At 43.7% G+C, this 26,035-nt stretch overlaps 1 protein-coding gene across 4 annotated transcripts; it reads left to right on the top strand.

The window, feature by feature from the left end:
• The first annotated feature begins 541 nt into the window (after positions 1 to 541).
• Zbtb25 (zinc finger and BTB domain containing 25) lies at positions 542 to 25,228 on the top strand. 4 transcript variants are annotated; one of them, NM_001433967.1, is given in 3 exon segments: positions 542 to 802; positions 13,190 to 13,369; positions 18,948 to 25,228. In NM_001433967.1, coding segments are annotated over 2 exon segments (1,317 nt in total). In that variant the 5' UTR covers positions 542 to 802; positions 13,190 to 13,196; the 3' UTR covers positions 20,092 to 25,228.
• Positions 25,229 to 26,035: the final 807 nt, after the last annotated feature.

Genomic DNA, 26,035 nt, shown 5'->3' with positions numbered 1-26,035 from the left:
TGAACAGCACTCTCGCCCCTCTCCCCTGGGTCGGCTTGGCCCTCCGCCTGTTTGCACAGCTGGACGCCAGTGGGATTCCCCCCGGGGCTGGATGCTGATCGCCCTCTACCCAGATGTCAGACCCCTGCCCCGCAGGTCCCCGCAGTTGGACCCGCCCCCGCGCTCCACCCTGGACGATTTGGGGGGGCTGACACCTTCGTCCCGTCCAGCCTAAAGCGTGTCCGCTCAGGGTCGCCCGTTCCCAGTGCCCCCCGACTCCTCCTCGCGCGGGCCCGCCGGCCTCGGGCCTGAGTCACTTCCCCCGCCATGCCCCGCCCGGCCCGCCTCCCTCCCTGGCTCCCGCCGCATGTGGCCGCCTGCCCCGCGCCCTCGTCCCCCTCCCGCGCCATACGCTGGTGCATCCTTGCCCGTCCCCACCCAGGGCCGAGGGGGCACCCGTGCTTTTGCACTCGTCGGGGAAAGTCCCCGGGTCACGCTGAGACGTATGGGGAGCCTGTGACGCTCAAACTTGTCCCCACACTTCCGCCTCCAGTCACGACTGGGGACCGTGGCAGAGGCGCCCCAAGCGCGGGCCGACCCCCGCCTTGGCCACTCCGGCCGGCGCGCACGCACGCACGCAGGCACGCACACCAGCTGGGGTGCCGCTTGCTTCCCAGCAGCCCGGTCACGTGGGCCGGGCGCGGGAAGCCGCGCGAGAGCAGCCCGCCGGGTGCGTGAGCGGGCGCAGCCGCGTGTTGTGCGCCGCGCGGGAGCCCGCCCCTCCCGCACAGAGAAGCCCGCCCGCCGCCGCGGCGGAGTCTGGGTAAGCAACGCGGCCCTGCCCCTGTGGGCTGCTCCGGGCTCAGTCCCTCCCGCCGCGAGCCGCCGGGGCGGCGGCTGCAGCTGCACCCGTCGCGGGACAGATGCAAGTAGCTGGGGAGAGGGGTGTTTTTGGTCCGTTGGAGATGTCAGTCAGGGCCCAGGAGGAAATTAGCAACGGCGAGCGAGTGCTAGGCGCGCGGAGCCGCCCTTGGCCGTGGGCCGCCGGGGCCTAAGGCGGGCGGGATGGCGCGCGCGGGAACCGCACAACCTTGGAGCCCATCCCGCTGCGGGCCGGGCCCTGACCGGGCGCAGAAGCTTCAGTCCGTCTGTGTCAGCTAGGTCCCAGCCGGCCGCGCCAGGCCTACAGGCTCTAGCTAGTGGGCGGGTATCCAGTTCTGGCTGCGCAGCCCTCACTATCCCCTCCCCCATCCAGTTTGTGAGTACCTAGCTTCTAGGGCAAGTAGCCCCCTACCCCAATAATTAATTTTTTCTCACGTATTTCCTCTTAGCCAAATGATTTTCTTTTCGAATTTTGCCACCATCTTATCATCATCTCCCCAGCACTCATTTGGAGAAATCAAGCCGTTATCAGTTGCTTGGGCAACGCACAGCGCTGTACCTGGAACCTGATAGCAGCTAGTGTTGTGTGTTTTATAAATTAACTCCCATCTCCCTCTAAGGGATTAAACTTGGCCTTCTTCCTCTAGAGACTTGGGCAAATCCTTTAAAAGCTGCAGAGCTGTTGATTGACAGGATCAGATAAGTACATCTTAGAATCAGGGTGTTCAGAGCTGAAAAAGATCTTAAGTTCTATCGAGTCCATCCCTCGTTTCACAGCCAACACCCGGAGCATAGTGTTGGTCAAGTTTCTGCACCTTCCATGATGAGGCTTCAGGGCTGCAGACACTTTTTGCCATCGAACTGGCCGTTGTGCCAAGACTGCAGTGCCACTTTATCCTGCTTTGGACAGTGTGTACACCAGAAGTGATTACATCAGGTTTACAGGACTTCTCAGGTTGACACTCCAGGCTAGTGTAGAACTAGTGGTGGACCTTACATCAGGCTCCTGCGTGCAGGGACGACAGGTGTATGCCACCTCGCCTGGCCACTAGTTCTTCCTTAACCTAGATATGTTTTAGATAAGGGTACACGGCCACTGCCCGACCGAAGGTGGGACAGATAGACATGAAATAGTTGAGATGGTTGGGATGCAGTTAGGAAGCAGTGAAACATCAAGGGTGGTCGACAGGAAGACCCCCCCCACACACACACACACTAGACTGTCATAAATGTCTTCTTCTAGCTATAGGGTTTGCCAGCTGTTTTAATAGGTGAATTCCCTAAAAAGGTCGTATTGTCTTGTTACAAATATGTTTTAAGCCTGCAGAAGTGAGCCAGAGAGCGATACCTGACTGCGGTGACAGGGTATTTTGCAAAGGAATGCAAGTCTGGATCACTTTCTTCCCAGTCTAGTCGGTGCTCTTTTGCATTATGTCTTGCTCCCCAGGAAGGGGGTAAGAGAATCGCCTGTGGCTCATTTATTGGCGCCTGTGGTTGCCCAGAGAGGCCAAGCAGGACTTTCAGCTGCCCTCTATGCCTTACAGAGTGGAGCTATGTACTTCCACCCTATCTCCTGAGGGGAATGCAAAGGAGCCAGGCTGTCTAGCTGAGGAGGAGGGGCCCAAGTGGCTTGGCAGTAAAATCTGCCATGGCTGTGCTGCTGGGAAGTGTTGCATAATGCCTTCCCTACCACTGACCCAAAGTGATTTATTCCCTGCAAGCCGTTGGTGGTATCTGACCAATTTGTCCATTTTTGAAGTAAGAGCTGGAGAAGAGTTGTAGAGCTGTATTATTATAGAGGTCCCATAGGAAAGCAGTACAGGTGTTCTTATTTTGATGAATTGTAGTTCTGCACCACTTCCTGTTGCGCCCCCCCACCCCCGTTCTGTTTGTTTATTCCACAGAGCATGCGCATCTGAATCCTTTGCCAGACAGCTAAAAAGAAAGGACTGCTCCAGTTGATAGTTACCTGCACCAGCTATGGAGTTAGATCCCTGATCTCCACTTCATACCATCTGTTTAGTTAGGTTCCTCAGTCAAGGCTTTTTCCCTTTAGGCTGTGGAGATGGCTCCTCAGTTGAGAGCACGTACTACGTTTATAGACAGCCCAGGTTTGGTTTCCAGCACCTGTGTGGCTCCTGACAACTTTCTCTAACTCCAGTTTCAGAGGCTCTGTTTCTTTCTGGTTTCCACAGGTTCCTGCATACATATGGTGCGCCCGAACTCGTTCAAGTACACATATATTATGTTTTGCCAGGCATGCTAGTGCACACCTTTTAGATCCCAGCACTTGGGAGACAGAGGCAGGCACATCTCTGTGAGTTCAAGGCTGGCTTGGTCTTCATAGTAAGTTCCAGGACAGCCAGAGCTACACAGTGAGCCCTGCCTTACCATTCCACAAAAAGGTGGAGGAAAAAGACAGTACTCAAAGCCAACATGAAATTTGATTATCAATTTTAATTGTACTTGGTTGTACTCTGGGGATCAAACCTGGCATCTTGTGAATGCTAGATAAGGCCTCTATATATTATATCTCCAACCCTTTGTTAGGTTCCTGTCCTCATTTTATTGAACCCTTTTTCTTTTCTTTAAAAAAATTAATCTTATTTAAGAAAAATGTGTTTATATTATTAAGGTTTTGAAATTTTTATAATTAATTGCTTTTGTAGTTACAGATCAAAACCAATATCTTATTCTGAAACACCAGGCTTTTTAGGCAGAGGATCTTATTCAGGCTAGGTTGATAATGTGTTCATGGAGCTGTAATTTTCTGGCAAAGGAAATGGTAGTTTACTTATACACAGAAGCTTAGTCACTTGCCTGCTGTGCTCTGGGTCTCTTCGAGTTTTGCCCTCTTTCACTTTCCCTGGTCTGTGAGTACCTTCTTTTGCCTTGGTTAGAATACAGTCTTTATAATAAATCAAGAAGAATCTTGTCCTTTTTATTTCTAAGTTGATTTGGCTTTGTGCTTTATCAGACAGATGCATGCATGCACTCATGCACACACTGAGTGGGAAGGCTGCTGCCTGCCCACAGACCAGGGCTCTAGACTGCCCTATTGAAGGTTTCTAGAATGTACCTGCCCTTTCCTGTGTCATCCACATCTCCTTCTCTAACATTCTCTGCGAGTGGGTTCCTGGCAGGTTTTATCTCTGCCTGTATTTTCCAATTTGGCAGTTCCTGTATCATTTTTAGACACTATGGAAATAAATTTAAAGGGGTATAAGAATAAATGCTTCTTTTTTCTAGATACTTTTCACCAAAAAGTTTGGAAATAATGTGACCCTTCCTCGTCTCTAACCACTCTACCAGTGCATTAGTTTAGTTCATTTCTGTTCCTTTTCTTTGAGGAGTGTGTGTCTGTTTATATGTGGATATGAGGTCAAAGGCTGACCTTGGGTGTCTTTCTCACTGAACGTGGAGCTCACTGATTGATCTAACCTGGCTAGCCAGTGAGCTCTGGGGATTTCCCTGTGTGTGCAGGCGCGCGCGTGTGTGTGTGTGTGTGTGTGTGTGTGTGTGTGTGTGTGTGTGTGTGTGTACAGCACCCTTGAGGACAGGAAGAAGGTGTCAGATCCCTGGAGCTGCCATTACAGACACCTATAAGCTTCCTGACATGGTACTGTGGATATTGGGAATGAAGCTCAGGTCCTCTGGAAGAACATCTTAACTGCTGAACCATCTGCCCAGGTCCCACTTAACACATTTTAAATTTTTTGAAAAGAGTTTTTAAGTTTTTATATGTATGAATGTTTCATTTACATGTTCATGTGTACTGCTAGTGCCTATGAAGGTCAAAAAACTGTTAGAGCCCCTGGAACTGGAGTAATGATGGTTGTGACCTACCATGTAGGTACTGGAAATTGAACTTAGGTCTCTACAAGAACAAATGCTCTTAACCACTAAGCCTTGTTTCCAGCCCCAGCACCCCACACACTTTTTTTTTGTTTATAAGAGTACTGGGGATTTGAACTCAGATCCTCATATGTGAGTGGCAGACACTTTACTGACTGAATTATTTCCCCAAGTCTCCTGTTTGTTTTCTTTTTGAGATAGGTTTTTCTAAGCTCAGGTCTCGTGCTTTTATGAGCTGGAATTACAGGTATATAACAGCATGTCTAACTACTTACATTCCTTAAACCACCTAAGTTTTTAGATCAAGTCTTATTTACGATAATCACTGATACTTGTCTATCTAATGTACTCAACACAAGTCTTTGGAATACTTATGAAATAGTAAACATTTCCATACTTGCTGGGAATTATGGTATGTGCTTATGATCCCACTATTCAGGAGCGTCAGCCTGGGCTGCGTAGTAAATTCTAGGCCAGTCTAGGTTATACTGAGATCTTGTCTCACAAATAAAACCAGATGAGTTCATTCATTCCTTAGGTAATCAAACATCCACAGTCATCTAAAAGCGATTACCATTTTACAAATACCAAGTTATACTTGTTGTAGAGAGCGTTTTATCATGTAGCACTGGAGATTTTTAACCTCTGTATTTATAGCCATGAGTAAGTAGCTCAAAAAAGCTTCACATTCCTCTGCCAACTTTCCTATCTTTTACTGATAATTGATTAAGAGTCTGATAAAGATTCTGAGAGAACGAGGAGCTGAGTATTCTAGGCTGTTCTGCTGCTGCTGATCTGAGAATGCAGGTCAACCAAAAGGAGTTATCTAGAAAGTAAATAAAGCTTTTATAGTCTCATAACTATCTATATTAAACCTATTGTTATAAATATTACTTTGAGTGTGATGCTTGGATGGGGAGGACATTATGATAAAAAAATACCGTGTATGCATGTATGAAATTCTCAGAATAAAATAACTAAGAATAATAATTTTATAATAAAGATGTTTTTAAAGTTTTTAAACTCTTTGCCTCTCTAAATAATGAAGGGTAAATTATTTTCTGCAACCTATTTTACATCTTTTTTTTTTCTGCCAAAAATCTTTTCTGTTAATTTTTTTGTTTTGTTTTGTTTTTTTTTTTTTTTTGCTAGGTAGGCCCAGGCCAGCCAGCCTTGAACTTACTCTGTGTAGCCCTGGCTTACATTGAATTTGTAGAAATCCTCCTACTTCAGCTTCACAAGTACTGGGACGACAAGTGTTTAACACTATATCTATCTTTCTAAATTTTTTATTGTTTTTATGTATGTGGGTGTTTTGCCTGCATTTATGTTTTGTCACCATGTGTGTGTCTGAAAACTGAATTGGCAGAAGGGTTAGCAGTGGTTGTTTCTGTTTTTATGGCCCTGGTGGCACAGTGGCTGACTAAAACTGGGGTAACTATTGCTAGAAGAAGAAAAAGGACAGAGCACACAGTATGCAGGTGGAAAGTGAGGGAGATACTCAAGAAGTGGTATGTTGGGGTGATGTGTATATATTCTGAGTCTTGTCACCACTGAACTGGGCATGTTTACAGCAGCCTCCAAGGAATGCACCTAAGGCCAAAAGCCACGGATCTCAGTTGCAGCTCAAGATCAAGGGAGTGTTAAGTTCAGCCAAGTTAATTATAAAAACAAAAACATCACAGTTTGGAGGAATATTACTGAATAAGAGGCTCTTCGTCATCCATAGTTTATTTTATATGTATGGGTGCTTTGCATGTATGTGTGTATACCATGTGCATGCCTGGTGTCCATGAAGTCAGAAGAGGACATCTGATCCTCTGGAACTGGACTCCGAAAAGGCTGTGAGTTGCTGTGTGGGTCCTGGGAACTGAACCGAAGTGTTTTACAAGAGCAGTTAGTTTTTCCATCACTAAGCCATCTCAACAGCCCCAAATCATAGTTTTTAGTATATAAATGACTAGACATGAGAGAAAAAAAAAAAACAGAAGACGAGGAGGCCATCACTCTAATCAGTGAAAGCCGACCCTGGGGTTGGGGATTTGGCTCAGTGGTAGAGGTAGAGCTCTTGCCTAGCAAGCGCAAGGCCCTGGGTTCAGTCCCCAGCTCCGGGAAAAAAGAAAGGAAGGAAGGAAGGAAGAAAGAAAGAAAGAAAGAAAGAAAGCCAACCCTACAGTAACACAGAAGTTAGTAGATCAAAGATGTAAAATAAGGCTGTAAGCAAACAGGAAATCTCAGCCTGGAAAAGGCTTCTAGTAAAAGGAATGACACCAAGGTCTAGGAGGGCACGATGGCCAGGTTGGGGTTCAGCATCTTCCTGAGAAATTCTGGCAAACTTACCTGAAGATGGAGGAAGGGAATCATGTTGGGGAGAAGTAAGGCAAGAGGTAAAATAGTTTTAGACCTGAAAATAAAAAATCTGGGATCTCATAGAGTGGGTTTAACCACTTAGAAAAGGCAGGCATCAGTGATTATGAGGATAGGTAAATGGAAACTAAAGTAGGAAGAAAGTATTGCGCATGAATGTTCCCTACACAGCTTAATTGGCTGCTAGTATTCTAGTCCCCTTTCCCTTTCCGTATGGACTGACTTCACAGTTTGTGAGTTAGCACATGCTCCCTTCTCAGTCCCTCCAGCTAACATCCTGGTTTAATCTGGAGCTTGTCTTCTAGCTCTAAGAGGACTCACCTTCCACCCAGAGCTCTTAGGTCTGCAGCTTCCTCAGGGCTCCACCTTGACCGTACCTCCAATTTTGTTGCCTCTACTCTGAGAGGTCCTCTTGAGTCAGAAAGTTTGCCTCAGCCACTTCCCTGCACTTGGAGGAGGTCACATGCTCCCCTGTTCACCACTGTTCCCTCCTCTCAAGGGTCTGCCTTTTCCTCAGTCCCCAGGTTTTCTTGGTTTGATTTATTGTATCCTTTCTGTTTTTCAAGTTTTCATACTTTTTAAAGTACTATAAAGTGAACCTGGGGGCTCATGCATGCTAGGCAAATCCTCCACCATCATTTAGACCCTTTTTAAAAAATATTTTTATTTTGACCCAAAGTCTTAAGTTTCCCACATCAGCCTTAAGCTTATGTTCTCTCCCAGGCAAGCCTTGAATCTGTGAATACAGGCCCTAGCATCCAGGGTAGCTTACAGCATGTGTGTGCCACCATGCCCAACCCATACTTAGCTTTTTAAAGTTGTTTTTTGTTGTTGATGTTTTTTGTTTTTGTTTTTTTAAATTTGGCTTCACTGTATAGCTCCATGCATATTTAGAAACTTCAATCTTGCCATTTCAGAGGCCTCCTCCCTCTTTGGCTCTGCTCTTTCTAGAGCTGTCTCCACTCATTACCAGACATTTCTACTTCCCTTTCCTGGAGTAGACACTTTGAACTGCCTGTGTAAGAAACCTCCTCCTCTAAGCCAGTTCCTGTGGCTAGCTCCGGTGTTTTACCTTAATCTCAACACCAAGAACATGGCAGTTACTGTGAAAATGTGCACTGAAGAAATAAATGACATCTTCTAGTAACCCACTCACCTTTAGCCTGTAGCCTGTGGTTGACTGCATCCTGCCTGCTGCCTGCCTGCCGCCACGTCGCCTCAGTTCTGTGTGGCTCTCGTGGCATTAGTTGGCTCCTTGACTGACAGACCTAGATGGTACTGTCTAGTACTTACTGAACACTTACTACATGTTCTTCTGTCAAATATATATACCCCCCAACGCCCTCATTAACAAAGTCTCACTAGAGTTCAGGCTGGCCTTAAATTCCAGACTCTCCCGCCTAGCCTCCATAGCTCATCAGTGCTATGGAAGCCTGGGGAACTGAATGTCCTGTCAGGAGCACAGACCTAGTTAGTGGCTGAGCTGAAACAAAATCTTTAAGTAGTTGGGTCTCAGAGTCCAAGATTACAGTACTATGCTCTTCTCCCTGCCACAGAGTAACTGTCGGGTTCCTACACAAGCATCTTACACAGCTCATTGCAGACGGCAGGACGGTTTAGGGGGTGGGGGCGGTGGGGGATAGGGAAGAGGGGGTATGGGGGGGAAGTACCTTCAGGCACAACTGGGATACACTTATACTTAGCATCCTCAGTGAGCTGAGCCTGTCATTTCCTTCTGTTTGCTCCTTTTCTCCTCCCCCCTTTATACTGAATTGGATTCTGATATCAAAATATTCACACCCCTCCCAGTAATGTTACTCAGTTTTATCCGTCAGTCTGAGCCAGTTTGACTGTCTTATTTTCCTTGCCTTCTCCGTGCTCATCTCCAGCTGTTCTGGTGACACTTTACACTTTTAATTTGTAATGTGATTATTGTCTTGTGTTTTATCTCCTTGCTAAGACTGTATTCTTGACTTGAGCATTTATGCTTTTTTTTTTTTTTTTTTTTGGCCTGTAACTTAGTGCAACGCATGCTTTTGATGTGTGTGTTTCAGTATCTGCTGAGGAAATGAAAATTTTAACTGTCACTCGGCCCATTAACCACAAGATCTCCGTATTGTAGCTTTGTGAATACTATTTCTCATTTCTGTATGGCTCGATAGCTGGTTATGCCAGTGAGTATATATAAGCTATTTTTGAAAACCTGGTGAAAATACCTATGATCCAAGAGTTTGGTGGGGGTTTTTTGTGAAGCATTTTTTAAAACAACTGATTTAGAGTATTTTACTTTGAGTCACTTTATTGATTTTAAAGTGTTTTTGTACGCTGAAACTTCAAATATAGATCTTTTAAACATCTTGTCATCGGTGGTGTTTTAGAAGCAAGTGTGGTGATGTAAGGAGTAACCTTTGGTCAGATAACCTCTTGGAATAAGACCCGCAGTGTGCAGCTTTGTTGTTTCAGAGGACAGGCTTGAGTTTCTGTAGATTCTGTTCAGTTATTTCAGTGATGCCCAAAGGGTTTTGTTTTTGTTTTTTGATATGAGGAAGGGCCAGCAAGATGGCGTAGCATATAAAGGCACTTGCTCAAATCTGATGGCTTAAGCTTGAGCCCTGGAACTTTTAGAGTAGAGAGAGAACCAACTCCCACAACATTGTACTCTGACCTTCACATGCACACCGTGGTATGCATGGCACACGCAGGAATAAGTGTGTTTACTGACAAGCTTGACAACCTGTGCTTGAACCCCTGGACCTACATGGTAGAATTATAGAACTGCGACACATCTTCTTCAGCTGTCATTGTCCCTCATGTGTGACACAGAGTACTTCCACACACACAACACACACACACACACACACACACACACACACACACACACACACACACACACTGTTAAAAATTCTTGTAGTTTATTTATGTTTGCATATGTATGTGTATATGAGTGGGTACATGGAGGCCAGAAGCTGTAGGTAAAGGCATTTTGCAAGAAACCTGGTTTGCTATATCATTGTTGGGATCTGAAACCTGATCCAATGACAAGGAGATTTTTAAAAGGCCTGTATTTGAAGTTTCAGCATACAAAAACACTTTAGAATTCCTGTTCAATTCCTATCAACACAGAGTGGTTCCCAAACCACCTGTAGCTTTGCCTCCCAGGGATCCAACACTTCCAGGAACATCACACTCTTGGTCAATGTCCACACACAGACACTTAGACACATAATTCAAAATAAGTAAAACCTTTCTTAAAATAATGTCCTGAGGATAGAGTTACAAGAATCAACTTATGGAATTCTTAAAGTTAGTTAATTATGAAGAATAAAACTTGTAAACAATACTGACCTTTGGTCAGGGATAAAGTCCTACACAGAATGTGATGATGTGTAAGAAAGTCAAAAACACTAAATTCAAGATGGTGGTTATATTTGAGGCAAGGTAGGAGGAGGGTGAAGTAAGGGACATGCCAACGGATTTCTTCCGTGTGTGATGATTATTTACTGTGTTGACGGTGAGTGTGTAGGCTTATTTTTTATTTTTATTTTATTTATTTTTAAGATTTATTTATTTTATGTGAGTACACTGTCACTGTCTTCAGACACACCAGAAGAGGGCATCGAATCCCATTACAGATGGTTGTGAGCCACCACGTGGTTGCTGGGAATTGAACTCAGGACCTCTGGAAGAGCAGACAGTGCTCTTAACCACTGAGCTGTGTCTCCAGCCCTTATTTTTTTATTTTTATTGTTATCTGAACTGTTTATAATTTTGAGTTGAGATAGTATAGTCCCCCACCAGCCATTTACCTCTACTCCTTAGTTTCTTTCCCAGAGTTATTGAGGAGTGAATCAGAACCTTTCCAGTGACATACACACAGACAGGAAGTTAGTTATGGAAAATGTTTTCTCCCATGCTTAAAAGTAAAATAACAGCTCAGCTCCTTTCACATAGTTTTCTTTATGTATATTCTGCCTCTTACTGTGTCGCAGCAGTATATTGCAGTTTTTAATAAAGCAGGTTCTTTTGTCAATAATAATGTTATCATTGTTATATTTAGACTTTCTTTGCATATATAGTTGTTGTATATCATCTATTTAACCAGCAGGACATCCAGGTCTCTCCAGAACTCCTCCTTGTTAATGTTCCTTAACCTTCCTGTGCAGTTGTTGTCAGTAGCTCTCTCTCAGGGCTGCTCTAACCTGTGGGTCATGTTTCCTTTTAGGGACTGTGGGGAATTTGGCCTTTGGAGCTTTCTGCCCCTTACTAGCAGTGTGATCTTGGGTGTCCGTCATTCAGTCCTGACTTGTAAAGGGAACCTAATATTCCTTTGCTTGGGAAGTTCTGTTAAGAATAGAATGGGTTAAAGTGCCTAACACACAGGAAGCACTGTAATGGGTTATCTATCTTTATTATATCATCATGAGTTGCTCACCTGTCTGCTACCCATGCTATTGCTAATCTCTTGATGGTTACCCCAGCCTCAATCATTGACCTCAGACCTTGGTCTCTGGCTCTAGAAGAAGCCTCATTCTCACTTTCAGAATCTGCTCTTTCAAAGCTTGTTCTCCCAGTTCCCTAGTGTGTTAGGGTTTCATTGCTGTGAGGGGACACCATGGTCATGGCAACTCTTGTAAAGGACATTTAATTGGTGCTGGCTTACAGTTTCGTTCAGTCCGTTATCGTAGCAGGAAGCATGGCAGCCTGCAGACTGACATTGGTTCTTTAGAAGGTGCTGAGAGTTCTACATGTTGATCCAAAAGCAGCCAGGAGGATTTCACACAGGGCGGAGCTTGAGCATAGGAGACCTCAAAGCCCACCTACACAGTGATGCACTTCCTCTAACAAGTCCACACCTATGACCAAGCATTGAAATGCATGAATCTACGGGGAGCCAAACATATTCTAACTACCACACTTAGTGACACCCATTGAATTGCAGCTGCCTTCCTCCCCAAAGCACCAGGCTCTTTGCACAGCTAGGGCAAAGGTGGTAGTGAAGAATAGCCCCCACCTGCCTGAAACTGACTTTCCTGTGTCTTTTTTTTTTTTTTCTTTTCTTTTGTTCAGAGCTGGGGACCGAACCCAGGGCCTTGCGCTTGCTAGGCAAGCGCTCTACCACTGAGCTAAATCCTCAACCCCTTTTCCTGTGTCTTTGTTGCTTACAGTTACAGTTACACAGTCTGTTGTGGCCAGGACTTACTTGCATATCCTCATGCAGGATTTTCCCCTTGAGGCCCATTTACCAGGTCTTCCTTTTCTTACCACAGAGAATCTGCATCCTGGTGTGTATGAAATCAGGTTGTAGGTTCTTTCTAATGAGCTCCCAGACCCTTATAAATAAGGGTATAGCTTGACATCTGTGACGGCTAAGTCCCACAAACATTTCATGACAGTCAGGAGGCCAGTGTCTCCGGAATGCCAGAGGATCTCAGAAGAAAATGGACAGTTCTAGTCCAGGTAGGATGCCCATCAGGCTGGAGAGATAGATGACTGAGGCTCACAACCAGATAGGGTGCCCTGTTATTCCCACTTATAGGTAACGTTACAACCCTGTTTTCACTAAGTTATCTCAAGTAACTCCGAGTCACAGCATTAGAAACGTGATCTAAAGGTGGGGTAGAGCTCAGTAGTAGTGTTTCTGGGTAGACAAAGCCCCAGGTGCTTTAAACCAAAGGAGAGTAGGAGTGGGGCTCGCCTAGCATGGGCAAGGCCCTGGGTTTGATAAGGTACACATACAGGAAATTGAAACATGGTCACGTGGAAAAGCACGAGCATTTCTCTCCCTTATACAAATCACCTTCTACCTTGCTTAAAAAGACTGTCTTACTGTCCAGTAGAGTTTATCTCAGTGTCATAATTAAGGGATTTAATGTTAGATAGCGAAGTCAACTGTGTTGAATATTTTCATTTAAAATGAGGCCTTAATGCTCTAGGTTTGTGGGAAATGTAACCAGGTTTGTGTATAAATATATGTGTGTGTGTGTGTGTGTGTGTGTGTGTGTGTGTGTATGTATATACATACATATGTGTGTGCATATGTATATATGTCTGTATGTATATAAAAATCTATATATTCCAAACATATATTTATGTTGGTTTTTCTCAGAGCCACAATGGATACTGCTAGCCATAGCCTTGTGCTTCTGCAGCAGCTGAACATGCAGCGAGAATTTGGTTTTCTGTGTGACTGCACAGTTGCTATTGGAGACGTTTACTTCAAAGCCCACCGAGCAGTACTTGCTGCTTTTTCTAACTATTTCAAGATGATTTTTATTCACCAAACAAGGTAAGAAGCAGCTTTTGTAAATGAGAAGAATTTTTTAATATTGTGATATATATGCCTTATAATATCATTCAAGGCAGTGGTTTTTCAACCTTTCTAATGCTGAGACCTTTAATACAGTCCCTCGTGTTGTGGTAACCCCCAACCTTAAAATTATTTTGTTGCCATTTCATAGCCGTAACTTTGCTAACTGTTAAGAATCATAATGTAAATAACTGATATGTAGGATATCTGATAGTTGACCCATGAAAGGATTATTTGATCCCAGACGGGTTTCAACCCACAGGTTGAAAATCATTGGTTTAAGGGCTTATTATTGGGTTATCCTAATAGAAATTTTTATTTTATTTATTATATGTAAGTACATTGTAGCTGTCTTCCGACACACCAGAGGGCATCAGATCCCATTACAGATGGTTGTGAGCCACCATGTGGTTGCTGGGAATTGAACTCAGGACCTCTGGAAGAGCAGTCAGTGCTCTTAACCACTGAGCCATCTCTCCAGCCCCCACAAATTTTTAATTATAATAACACACACATGCACACATATACACATATATATTTCAGTATTAAGCTCAGTACATGGTATCTGTGGTAGAACATACTTAATGAAAACATGTATAACTCAACTTGATTAAAGGCTTAGCCCAGTCCAGTGTGGGGCTGCATTCCTTTCATCTTACCTCAGGTGGCAGAGGGAAGGGGATCTCTGAGTTTGAGGACAACTTGTCTACATGGTGAGTTCTAGGCCAATCAAGGCTACCTAATGAGATCAAACCCTCTACCAACAAAAAAGTCTTAACTAATACCCAAGCATCAAATCCTATCACGTAAATTGCACTGTTATCCTGGTGTTAGGGAAAAGGCAACTGAGACTGAGCTGTTAAATGGCCCATGCAGGGTTAAATAACTGATCAGCTGGGCTCAAGTATAACTAACTCTGAAGCTAAACTGTGTACTTAAGCACGAGGCTGTTGATTTCTGTGTAGCATCCTTTCAGTGTCACATTGTACCGTCACATACTGAACATCACCAGTAACAGAGTATTTGTTTCACATTGTTTTGGTTTTGTGTTTTTTTAATTCTTTTTGCATTTTTTGAATTTAGATAATATGGGAATTCAAATTCTGAGCTCTGGGAAAAGATTAATTTAGTCTAGTCTAGGCTTAGACAATTCTAGAATGTTGCTTGCTTATTTATTTATTATTTTTTATAAATTTTGAGATAGAGTCTCACTAAGTTGTCCAAACTGCCCTTGAACTTACTCTGTAGCCCAGGAGGACCTTGAACTTGTGATCTTCCTGCCTCAGCTTTCAGTAGCTAGAACCATAGGCCCAAGCCACCAGGCTTGGTTCCCTGTGTACTGGGTGGGTTGTTGTTTTGTTTGTTTTTAAAGGACCTTACATGAAACTGAGGAGTCAAATCCCAATTATATATTTATTTAACTGTTCAAACATTTAAATATTTCCTAAGTACATATATATTAGAGGTTGAGCTACAGTACAGTCATAAGTAACTTATACTCTGCCTTCGAGAAATCTATAGCCTGATAGAGAGTCAGATGTAAACAAATAGTTGAGCTGTCTGGTGGTAGTCACTCCTGGTGCTGTGACAAAATGCCTAAGAAAACAAGGATTTGTTGTGCTTACAGTCACAAGCTTTAGCCCACTTGCAGCTGGCCTGCTCTCCATTACTTTTAAGACTGGGAAGACAAAGATAGCATGAGAGAAAGGGTAACAGAAAAGCTACCCACTTCAAGCTAGGCAGGAGAAAGCAGGAACAGTGCAGTGACCAGGGACTGGATAACAGCCCTGGCAGGTGTACTCTTGGTGACTCTTCTTCCACCTTGGCCCCATTTCCTAGTGTTTCCCACCTCCAAGTAATTCAGTCACATGACATGTGACTTCTTGAGTGGTGAGCACACTGGTGAAACCAGAGACCTTGTGATCTAGTCACTTCCCCAAAGCCCGTCAGATGGCCACCATGGTTGTGAGATTGTACACCTGAGCCTCCAGGGAACATTTCACCTTCAAACCCTAACACTCAGCTCTCTTGTCTGTTAAATGCTACAGTATATACTCTCCTTTTGGGTACTAAAAGATTAAGTGGATTAATGCCATTAAAATGTTTAGAACAGGGGTTGGGGATTTGGCTCAGTGGTAGAGCGCTTGACTAGGAAGCGCAAGGTCCTGGGTTCGGTCCCCAGCCCCGGAAAAAAAAAAAAAAGAAAAAAAAAATGTTTAGAACAGAGCTTTGCTCTTGGTAATGTGGTGTCAGACATCAAGGTGTACTCAGAGTAGAAGAGTTCTAGCAGGCCCATTTTGAGAAGTGTGAAACAGACTTTACAAATCTGAAAAGTGAAGAGTCTTTCAGAGGTTGCAGACAAATATTAGGAAGAGTGTTGCAGTTGGAGGGGAAATAGCATGGGTCATGGTTTGGTCTGTAGCTTTTATGTATCTCTGTTAAACTCAGTACATGGTATCCATGGCAGAGCATAGTCATAAAAACAAGCATAACTAAGGTTGATTAAAGGCTTAGCCCAGCCAGATGTGGTGGCTAATGTAATCCTAGCATTTTAGGTACAGAGACAGGAGAATCACTGTGAGTTTGGGGTCAGCCTGTACTATACTGCAAGTGCCAGGCCTGGACTACATACTAAAACCCTGTCTAAAAAAAGAAAGAAACAAGCTGTCTCAGTTAGGGTTCTACTGCTGTGAACTGACACCATGACCAAGGACAACATTTAATCAGGGCTGGCTTACGGATTCAGAGGTTCAGTCCATTATCATCAAGGTGGGAGCATGGCAGCATCTAGGCAGATACAGTACAGGAGGAGCTGAGAGTTCTACATCTTCATCTGAAGGCTGCTAGCAGAAGACTGACTTCCAAGCAGCTAAAGTGATGGTCTCAAAGCCCACACCCACAGTGACACAGCTACTCCAACAAGGCCACACCTACTTTAACAAGGCTACACCTCCTAACGGTGCCACTCCCTTGGCCAAGCATATACAAACCACCACACAAGCAAAGGTAATATAAAATGCAGATATGACCTATTCTGACAACGGAGTAGATAAGATGGCTAGAAAGTGTGGCATGGTACAAAGATGGGGTTGGGGTGAATCCTGCTAGAGGAGTTTTGTCTCTAATGTGACACTGTAGATTACACTCACAACATTACAAATGCCATCTCCCCTCAGTCTGCTCTGAGCTGTGAGCTGGTTAGCTTCTAAAGCACCTGTGCTATCTAAACACAGGCATTATGAAGGTGAGGCCTGCCTTGGGCTGTGTTTGTATAGATCAAACACCTTCACGTAACAGAATTTTGAATTTACACCCCCAGAATGCATGTCACTGACAATGTAGGTAAATAGACAGTGCAGATCAAAGAGTGAAACCTGCGAGGGGAAGCAGAGATGTCAGGATTAAGGACCCGAGAGACCAGGGGGGAGGGGGATGTTTGCCCGGATACCGGGAAAGGGAATAACACTCGAAATGTATATAAGAAATACTCAAGTTAATAATAAAAAAAAAAAAAAAAAAAGGACCCGAGAGACCAGATTGTCAATATGCCAGCTCCCAGAATAAACTGCTTCAGGGAAACTGAGTTCACTGATGCTGTCTACTGCTGCTTCAGGTGCATCAGCTGCTTTTGGCATTCTACTTTAATTTCACAGAGGTCTGCTATGTTATGCTATGTACCATATTGAGTTTGAAATTACTCGAATGCTTTTCAGAAGTATACTTGTATTCATTGGTAATTTAAAGATTTAGAAGCCAAAACATAGCATCATTTACATTTTAAATATTAACAGTTTCCTCGTATACCTTTAAAATTACTAATATTTTTGTTTGGTTTGCTTTGCTTTTGGTTGTTTTGATTGTCATTTTGTTTTTTGTTTTTTTAAGATTTTTTATGTGTCTGAGTGTTTGGTTGTTTGAAACTGAAGCCAGGTCCTCTGTCAGAGCAGTTAGTGCTCTTAACCACTGAGCCATCTCTCCAGGCCCCTGGTTTTGATTTTCAGAGGAGGGTCTATCTATAATTAACAATTTGAAATCATCATCTAAATGGCAGTAATTGCATTCATAATGTTACCCGCAACTGTCACAGCTGTTTGCAAAACTTTTTCATCACTTCTACCAGAAACACTGTACCTAGTAAGGAGTAACTCTCCATTCTCCTTCAGCCTCCTGTAACCACCCCGTATTTAACTGAGTCTTCCCCAACCCCATATATCTCTGTCCTTGTCCCTTGTATATGGGTGTGTGGCCTAAATGTATGTATTTGCTTCACTTGCATGCCTGGTGCTCACTAAACCAGAAGAGGGCATCTGGTTCCCTGGAACTGGAATTACAGACAATTATGAGCCGCCATATGGGTGCTGGGAATCAGAACCAGGTCTTCTAGAAGAACAGCAAGTATCTTTAACCACAGAACCCTTTGTCCAGCTCAGTTCCGTCTATTTGAAAGTGTTGTCTTAGATATTTCTCCTTTCGTTGGTTTGTTTGTTTGTTTGTTTGTTTGTTTTTCCAGAGAGGGTTTCTTTATTCCTGGCTGTCCACGAGTGCTGGGATTGAAGGCCCTGCTTTGTTTTAGATAATTCATGGGCATGGTACCATACAATTTCTGGCCTTTTATGTCTTTTTTTTTTAACTTATATTTTTTTCAAGAGTTCAAAGTTATAACCCGTACCAGAACTTCCTTGTTTTTATGGCAGAATAACACACAGCCCACTTGTTTACCTGTTGTTTGTCTCTTTCTTTTTTTGTTTTTTCCTTTATTCTTTCTTTTTTGAGACAGGGTCTGTCTATATAGCTGTGGCTGTTCTGGAACTCTCTCTTTAGACCAGGCTGGCCTCAATCTCAAAGAGATTCACCTGCCTCAGCTTCCCAAGTGCTTGGAATAAAGGCTGCACCACAATACCTGGCTCCATTCATCTATTGGTGGGTCCTTAGCTGTTTCTAGCTTTTAGCTGCTGTAAACAATGGCACAGTGAACAGCAGCACATAGGCAAGCCTTCGAGTTCCCGTGTCTAGTCCCTTTCACTCTATGTTCACTATAAAAGCAGATCACCTATTCTAGTCGTTCTCTCTATCCTCCCGCACCTAGAATAGATCGGACTGCTTAGGAGACCCCTGGTGCTGAACTAGTCTGAACAGCTCAGTCTTTCCTGCTGTTAGCCAATAGGTTGGGCACATAAAGGCTTGTTGATGGACTGGAGAGATGGCTCAGTGGTTAAGAGCACTGACTGCTCTTCCAGAAGTCCGAGTTCAAATTCCAGCAACCACATGGTGGCTCACAACCATTTGAAATGGGATCTGATGCCCTCTTCTGGTGTGACTGAAGACAGCGACAGTGGACTTATATATAATAAATAAATCTTTTTTTTTTTTTAAAGGCTTGTTGATGAACTGTAAGAGCAGTCAAATCAAAAAGTGGTGTTTGCTGTTGTATTTCATCAAGGCAGATTGCCAGATTTAAACCTCAGAGGAAGAATTTGTTTTAACCTAAAATTGTTAGAAACCAAAAGGCCAACTAGGTTGTATTTCATTTTGTATGGGTTTGTTTTTGTTTTAACAGTGAATGCATAAAAATACAGCCAGCTGACATCCAGCCCGATATATTCAGCTACTTGTTGCATATTATGTACACAGGAAAAGGGCCAAAACAGATTGTGGATCATAGTCGTTTGGAGGAAGGGATCCGATTCCTTCATGCTGACTACCTTTCTCACATTGCAACTGAAATGAATCAAGTGTTCTCACCAGAGACTGTGCAGACATCAAATTTGTATGGTATTCAGATTTCAACAACCCAGAAAACAGCTGTCAAACAAGGGCTGGAGATCAAAGACACTCCTCCCAGTAGCAGTGGAAATAGAGCTGCTGCCCCAGGTGACCACCCCCAGCTGCAGCTTTCCCTTGCAATTGGACTAGATGATGGTGGTGCGGAGCAGCAAAGGGCCCATCCTGCTGCCCAGGCCCTGGAGGAGCACCAGAAGCCCCCAGTGACCATCAAACAGGAGAGATGTGATCCAGAGTCTGTGATCTCCCAAAGCCACTCCTCGTCCTCATCAGAGGTGACTGGCTCCTCTTTTACAGAAAACAGTGTCAAAGTCCACTTATGTCATTACTGTGGGGAGCGTTTTGAGTCCCGAAGTAACCTGAGACAGCACCTCCATACCCATGTGTCTGGATCTCTCCCGTTTGGTGTCCCTGCTTCCATTTTGGAAAGTAATGACCTTGGTGAAGTGCATCCACTTAGTGGCAGCAGTGAAGCTCTTGAGTGCCGGAGGCTCGGCTCCTTCCTTGCCGAGGAGGATGGGCAGCAGCCGCGTCCGCCTGAGCACTCAGGCCGGGGCCCCTCAGAGCCCTTGCAGATCAGCCAAGTGTCTGTGATCTCCAAAGACACAGAGCCGGTGGAGTTAAACTGTAATTTTTCTTTTTCAAGGAAAAGAAAAATCAGTTGTACCATTTGTGGTCATAAATTTCTTCGAAAGAGCCAGTTACTGGAACACATGTATACACACAAAGGTAAATCCTACAGATACAACCGATGCCAAAGGTTTGGAAATTCATTGGCCCAGAGGTTTCAGCAGTATTGTGACAGCTGGCCCGATGTCTCCTTAAAAACCTCTCGCTTGTCACAAGAACATTTAGACTTGCCTTGTGCCTTAGAGTCAGAGATGACACAAGCAGGTGTGGACACCATCCTTGTTGAGTAGCACCGTCTCCTTTAGAATTTTTATACCAATCTTGGAAGAGATTCACATGCCATTTCTAATTCATAAGTTAGTTACCTCCTAGTGGTCTTTTGACTTAAAGTAATCTGTCACTAGTTTTGAGGTTGTACACACCAGTTCTCACCACAGACATGGCTATAAACATAACCTTCAAAGTATCCTATGAGCTTTTTTATAAATTAAATCATTATTTGAAAATCAGAAGTTAATGTAGAAACTTTAGAGTGAGTGATTATTTATAAAATCTCTTTGTTTTTCCAGGTTGTAGGGTCAGTAAAATGAACTTGAATATGAAGCAGATGAGATCTGTTTTAAAGAGTATTTTAAAGACTGGAAATGAAGCTGCTCTATAGAGTGCTTGCCTAGCATGTGTGAGGCCCTAGGTTCAGTGTCCAGCACACATTCACATGCTCACACACAAACACACTTCTAAACTGTCACTTGTGTCTTATGTTTCATATGAATTATGTTCTTAGGAAAATGATTTTTAAATATTTTCTGCCATATAGGAAATCAATAGTTATTTTAATGTATAACTATATATAGAAAATAATCAGTTATTTTAATGTATAACTATATAATGTATAAAAAGTTTGCTTTGTTTCAAGACATGGCTATACCAAATCAAGAGTAGTTTTAACTGTATTTACTAGCATTCCAACCTCCTACATGGCCTTTTATTTACTAAACATCAAGTATACCTCATTTTTAATAAAACTATCTCAGCTAAAAAAGGAAGGATAGGAGAAGTCAGTGGTAAAGAAGTCTTGAACAGAGAAACAGAGCATTGACATAAATGGAGCACAGCTGCGGGTCTGTGTGAGCTAACCTCGGCTAACCTCGGTAGGAGTAGGCAGATCTACAGTGTGTTCTTAGAGACTTTCAGATGTTTATACCAAGAGGTTCACCTAGGTTTGAAGAGGAAAGTCATAAGATACACATCGTCTCCCTGACTTAATGTCACACACTTGTCAAGGCTGCCTGGGTTGATGGTAGTTTTCTGAAAGTCACTCCTGAAGGTAATTTTACAGTGGCGTGACTTTCACTTTTCTGTTAGTAAAACCAGTGGAGTGGATGCCTTAAGTGTTCCAGGCCTATTTAAAACCCATGCTGGCAGCTCTCCTTTTGTGAATATACTCACTTCCCTTTTATAGTGGTGACACTTAGAAACTTAAAACTCCAGGAAAATGGATGTTGTTGGACTAAGTGATGCATTTTCTGTACCTAACAAGTCGTCCATCAAATTTCATTGTTTCTTAAGTGTTATTTAAACTTGAATTCTGTTCTCAAGGATCAGAAGGCAAGAGAGACGTAGAACAGCCCCTCTCCCTCCCCTCTTAAAGTCTAAGCCTCACAGACATGTAAAGAACATTTGAGTTGATCTTGACACACACACACACACACACACACACACACACACACACACACACACCCTCACCCTCCTCTCAGATTGTAAACTAGAGTCCTGCTATGTTACCAGGTTGGCCTTAAAATCTTGGACACAAGCAGTTTTCTGCTTGAGCTTCCCAGGTGGCCAGGACCATGGGGCATGTGCTGTCTTTCAGATACCTCAATGTGTCCATTTAATTTCGACACAATGCTAACCCCACTCAGGTGCATACCTCTGAAGACATTTAAGAGTTCACCTCCTCTGTCTGTCAGCAGGTCAGAGTGACTCAGCTAATTCTGAAACAAAAGTTTATTTTGTTTTGTTTTGTTTTGTTTTTTCTGGGTAAATGGTGAGTTCAGTTGAATAACAAAGTTTCAGAGATGGTGGCTTGGGCCTTTAATCCCAGAACTTGTGAGGCTGATTGCTGAGTTCGAGGCCATCCTGATTTATATGGTGTGCTCCAGACCAGTTAGAGTGTCATAGTGAGACCTTCTCTCAGACAGAACAGACACACCCAGATACCACTCCAAAACAAAGTAGTTTTAACATTTTTGAGACATTCTTGCTATTCAGCCCAGGCTAGACTTGAACTCACATTGTTTTCTCCCTGCCTCCTACCACTGGCGTCATGGGCTGTATGTAGGCCCGGCCAGCCGTCAGACTGGTAACTTTCAGGGGCTAAGTGAAGTACCCAACTGGGCACTGTTCTAAGGTAACTGAATTTCTGATTAGAGAATTCGCCTCTGGGATCAAGACTGATACGTATTTTGAGAGCAAAACCTAGCAAGTGGTAGAACGGATTGTATTGGGGGTGGTTAAACTAGTGTGCTGTTATGGGGGGGGGGGGGTCATAATTACATATTATCTTAAACTTAAGTCCTCAAAGCAGTTACCCGGTTACAGCACCCTCAGTGATTTAATCTTACAGAAACACGAATGCTGACTTCACGTATTTGAGGTTATTTAGGATATATTCCCTACCTTTAACTTTTTGAGGGATAGAGTTATATCTCAATATATTTATAATGAGATAAGGGGTTTTTTGAGATAGAGCCTGGGCTGGCCTTAGACTCACAACATAGCTGAAGTTGGCCTTCAGCTCCTGATCTGCCTGCCTCCACCCCCAAGCCCTGGTGTTACAGTATAGGTGCGCCCTCCTCACATCAGGCTCCTCTAGCCTTCTCAAAGTAAAACTTTACTCTTCAGCTTTTCTAGTCCTCCCTGCATACCAAGTCTGACCCACAAAGCCCTTATTAGGGTGGGAGTGGAGACATGCTTTCAGGGTAGGTGAGTGGGTACAGCAGCTCAAGACAATCCAGAGAAGTGCTAAAGGAGTTTGCCAACGGCTGGTGGCCATGTTAGACACCAGGCACTGTCTGTTTAAAGTGGAACTATATATATGAAGGTCTCAAAGAGTTAATAAAAAATGTATCAGTAAATAAAATACCTAGTAAATACCTAGAGCCTGGGGAAATGGCTCTGTGAGTAACGTGATTACTGTTTATGCATTTGAACCTGACATAGGTGTGGTAAGGTCCAGTGCTGGTTGGGGAGCAGAGACAGGAAGATATCAGGGGCGCTCAGGCCAGCCAGCCTTACAGAAAGAGCAAGCTCCAAGTTCACTGAGACTCCGAGGCAGAGATCGATTGAAGGAGAAAGTGATTGATTGAGTCAGTCTTTAGTCGAAACATGTACCCACATGGGTGCACACGCATGCACATACATACTCCTCACATACAAAACTAACGAGTGGAACTCTATTGCTAGGGAGCTTCAAAAATATTGGTTCACCTGGTGCCCGTTATTAAAGTTCTTTAGCACTGAGACTTCACCTGATTCCTGTTATTCATAAAGTTATTTTTATACTGAGAACTAAAAAGACAGAACGCTGGGTCTTGCCTGTCTAATCCCAGCTGTCAGTAGACCAAGGCAGGCTTGTAAATTCAGGACTAACCTGGAGCTAGATGGCAAGACCGGTCTCAAGAGAAACAGCAACAAACAAGCAAACAAAAAAACAAAATTTTCTCAGTCTTCAATAATGTTTTGTTTTAGGAAGTAGAGATGTGTGTTTCATTTAATAGAAAAAGTTCCCTAAAGCTAATTTCTACTGAGGCATGTAGGAAGTGGTGTGGGACTGCTGTTGCTTTGTTTTGATTTTTAAGAAAGATATATTTACCTTTATGGTATGTGTTAGGGTGTTCTGCCTCCATGCGTTTCTGTGCACAGCATGTACACCGTAATTGTGGAGGCCAGAAAGGGCATCAGAATCTTTAGAATTCATGTGGGTGCTGGAACTGAACCAGGTTCTCTGCAAGAGCAGCAAGTACCCCAAATCACCAGTCCTCTCTCCAGCTCATTTGGGTTTCTTTGAGATTGGGTCTTACTGTATGGCCCACGCCAGCCTGAGACTTGAAACAATCCTGTATCCACCTCCTAAGTGCCTAGGGTAACAGGCATACACTATAACACTTACAGCCTGGGCAGTTTTGGTTTTGGTTTTAAGACATGATTCTTCATTGTGGGGGGGAAAGTATTCATATTTTAAAAGGTTTTCCAGGAACAACCTTTACTTTCTGTCACATCTGCAAAATGGAGCTCCCCTCCCCCACTCTCTAGCTGTGTTTTGTGAAATGGTTGCCGAGTTGAACCAGGAGTTGCCATATGTACTTTGTTGCCAGATGTCGCCCTCTTGTGTTGAGGTGTAGCCTGCTGGGTACCGTTTTAAAGGCCTGGTAAAACAAGCTCAATTCCCGTCACTCGTCTGTGTACTAGGCAGATACTAGATAGGTCTTTTCTGCTTGGGCCAGCTTTAACTCTTCCCTTGCTTTTAGATCCTACGTGTAGATGTTTTCTGGAGAAAAGCAGAGGCCGTTTCCACATTTGTTCTTGGTAGGAGCACTCAGTGAGTGCCGTCTGCCTTTTTTTACTATATAGAGTGGTTACTCATTCCTTCCGGGTAAGGTGGGTGTCAACAGCGCCTACCTCACAGGGGTGTTGTGGGGCTTTGTTCTAAAATGGTTAGTGTGCTGAAGAAAAACCAACACGAGGAAGCAGTGCCACGGCTGGCCCTATTCAGTATTCCATCCAGTAGATTCTAGAACATGCTTGCAGCACCCGTGCACTACTTAATAAACAGTTCATCGAGAAGACTAGTTTTTCCCAAAATGCGCCAGAAATAGGAGTGCTGCTTGAGTTCTACTCTTCTGTAGTATTTCTCGCTACTGTTCAGCAAGGTAGATAGGATTTAGCATTGTTGGAAATAAAATATGCTAATTCTAGCTAATGACATTTACTCCAAATACATTATTTTCATAAAAGGAAGAAAGAAAATAAAAATCCCATCGTTTCTTGGATGAAGACGGTCTAAGTAGTAAAGAGGGATGGGACTGGAATGATTATCCGTAGGAACTCACTAATGTTCTCTTGAAGTAAAGCTGGACCACTTTCTCTGAACACTGAAGGAAATGCCTGCTAGTCACGAAGGGAGAGCAAGCTGGAAAGCGGACAGACAGTTCCTGAGCCTGTTTGCACAGACCGAGTCTTGATACTGAAACTAGGATTCCTGAAGAATACTTGATAGGTATTTTTGTGGTAACTGTGCTAAAAATAGTTGATGTGGAAAATTTTTACAGTGTAACTTGTGTCTTTTAGTATACTTAAACTAAATATGTCTGTGGTGTTTCATTAATAAATTGTTAAGTTCCTAGGAGTGAACTCTGTAAACACTAATGCACTCAGCCATGCTTGTGTGATTGGTCTTTCTCTTTATCCGGTATGTCTCACAGTCCTAAGTCCGGATGTCTTAAATGCAAGTATCCCCACTGACTCTCATCCTAGATTGGAAGAACCCCTGGTGCTTCCGGGTGTGCGTTCCCGATTCCTGAGATCCTCCTTCAGTGCAGCTCCCATCAGCTCCTCACAGTCTCTTCAACAGAGTAGGTCAGAGGAGAAACTCCAACCAGCATTCAGGAAGCTGAAGCAGTCGACTGAGTTTAAGGCCAGGCTGAGCTCAGTCTTAAAAAAATAAAACAAGGGTCCGGAGAGGTGGCTCAGTGGTTAAGAGCACTGGCTGCTCTTCTACAAACCCAGCTCTGTTCTCAGCACCTACGTCAGGCAGCTCATAACCTCTAACTCTGCTCTGGGAGGAGCCAGTGCCTCTGATCTCTGAGGTGCCTGCACTTGAGTGTGCACACACCCAAGCCCAGAGACGCATGACTGAAAGTAAGCCCCAATCAGACCTAAGAACCTACATAATATAAAGGCGAGTGAGGAGGTCGTCAGGTTATCAGGCATACATAGCAAATGTAGGATGATACACTGTAGAGTTACACTTCCGTGTGAAACGCTACGAGTTCCTTCAGGAATATTCTACAGAGTGTTGTCTCCCAGTTTGGAAACTGGCTTTCATCTGTTTTATAAAGACATAATGTGACTTGATTGAACACAATAAAAGATTAGCTTGTAGATCTGATCTTACTTTAAAGCATTTTCTGTCAATGTCACCTTTGTTAAGGTAAGTAGCCTCTCTGAGTAACT

Source organism: Rattus norvegicus, chromosome 6, assembly GCF_021556685.1.
Source record: "Rattus norvegicus strain SHRSP/BbbUtx chromosome 6, alternate assembly SHRSP_T2T, whole genome shotgun sequence".
Taxonomy (NCBI): Eukaryota; Metazoa; Chordata; class Mammalia; order Rodentia; family Muridae; genus Rattus; species Rattus norvegicus.
This window is presented reverse-complemented; position numbering and strand designations above follow the sequence as displayed.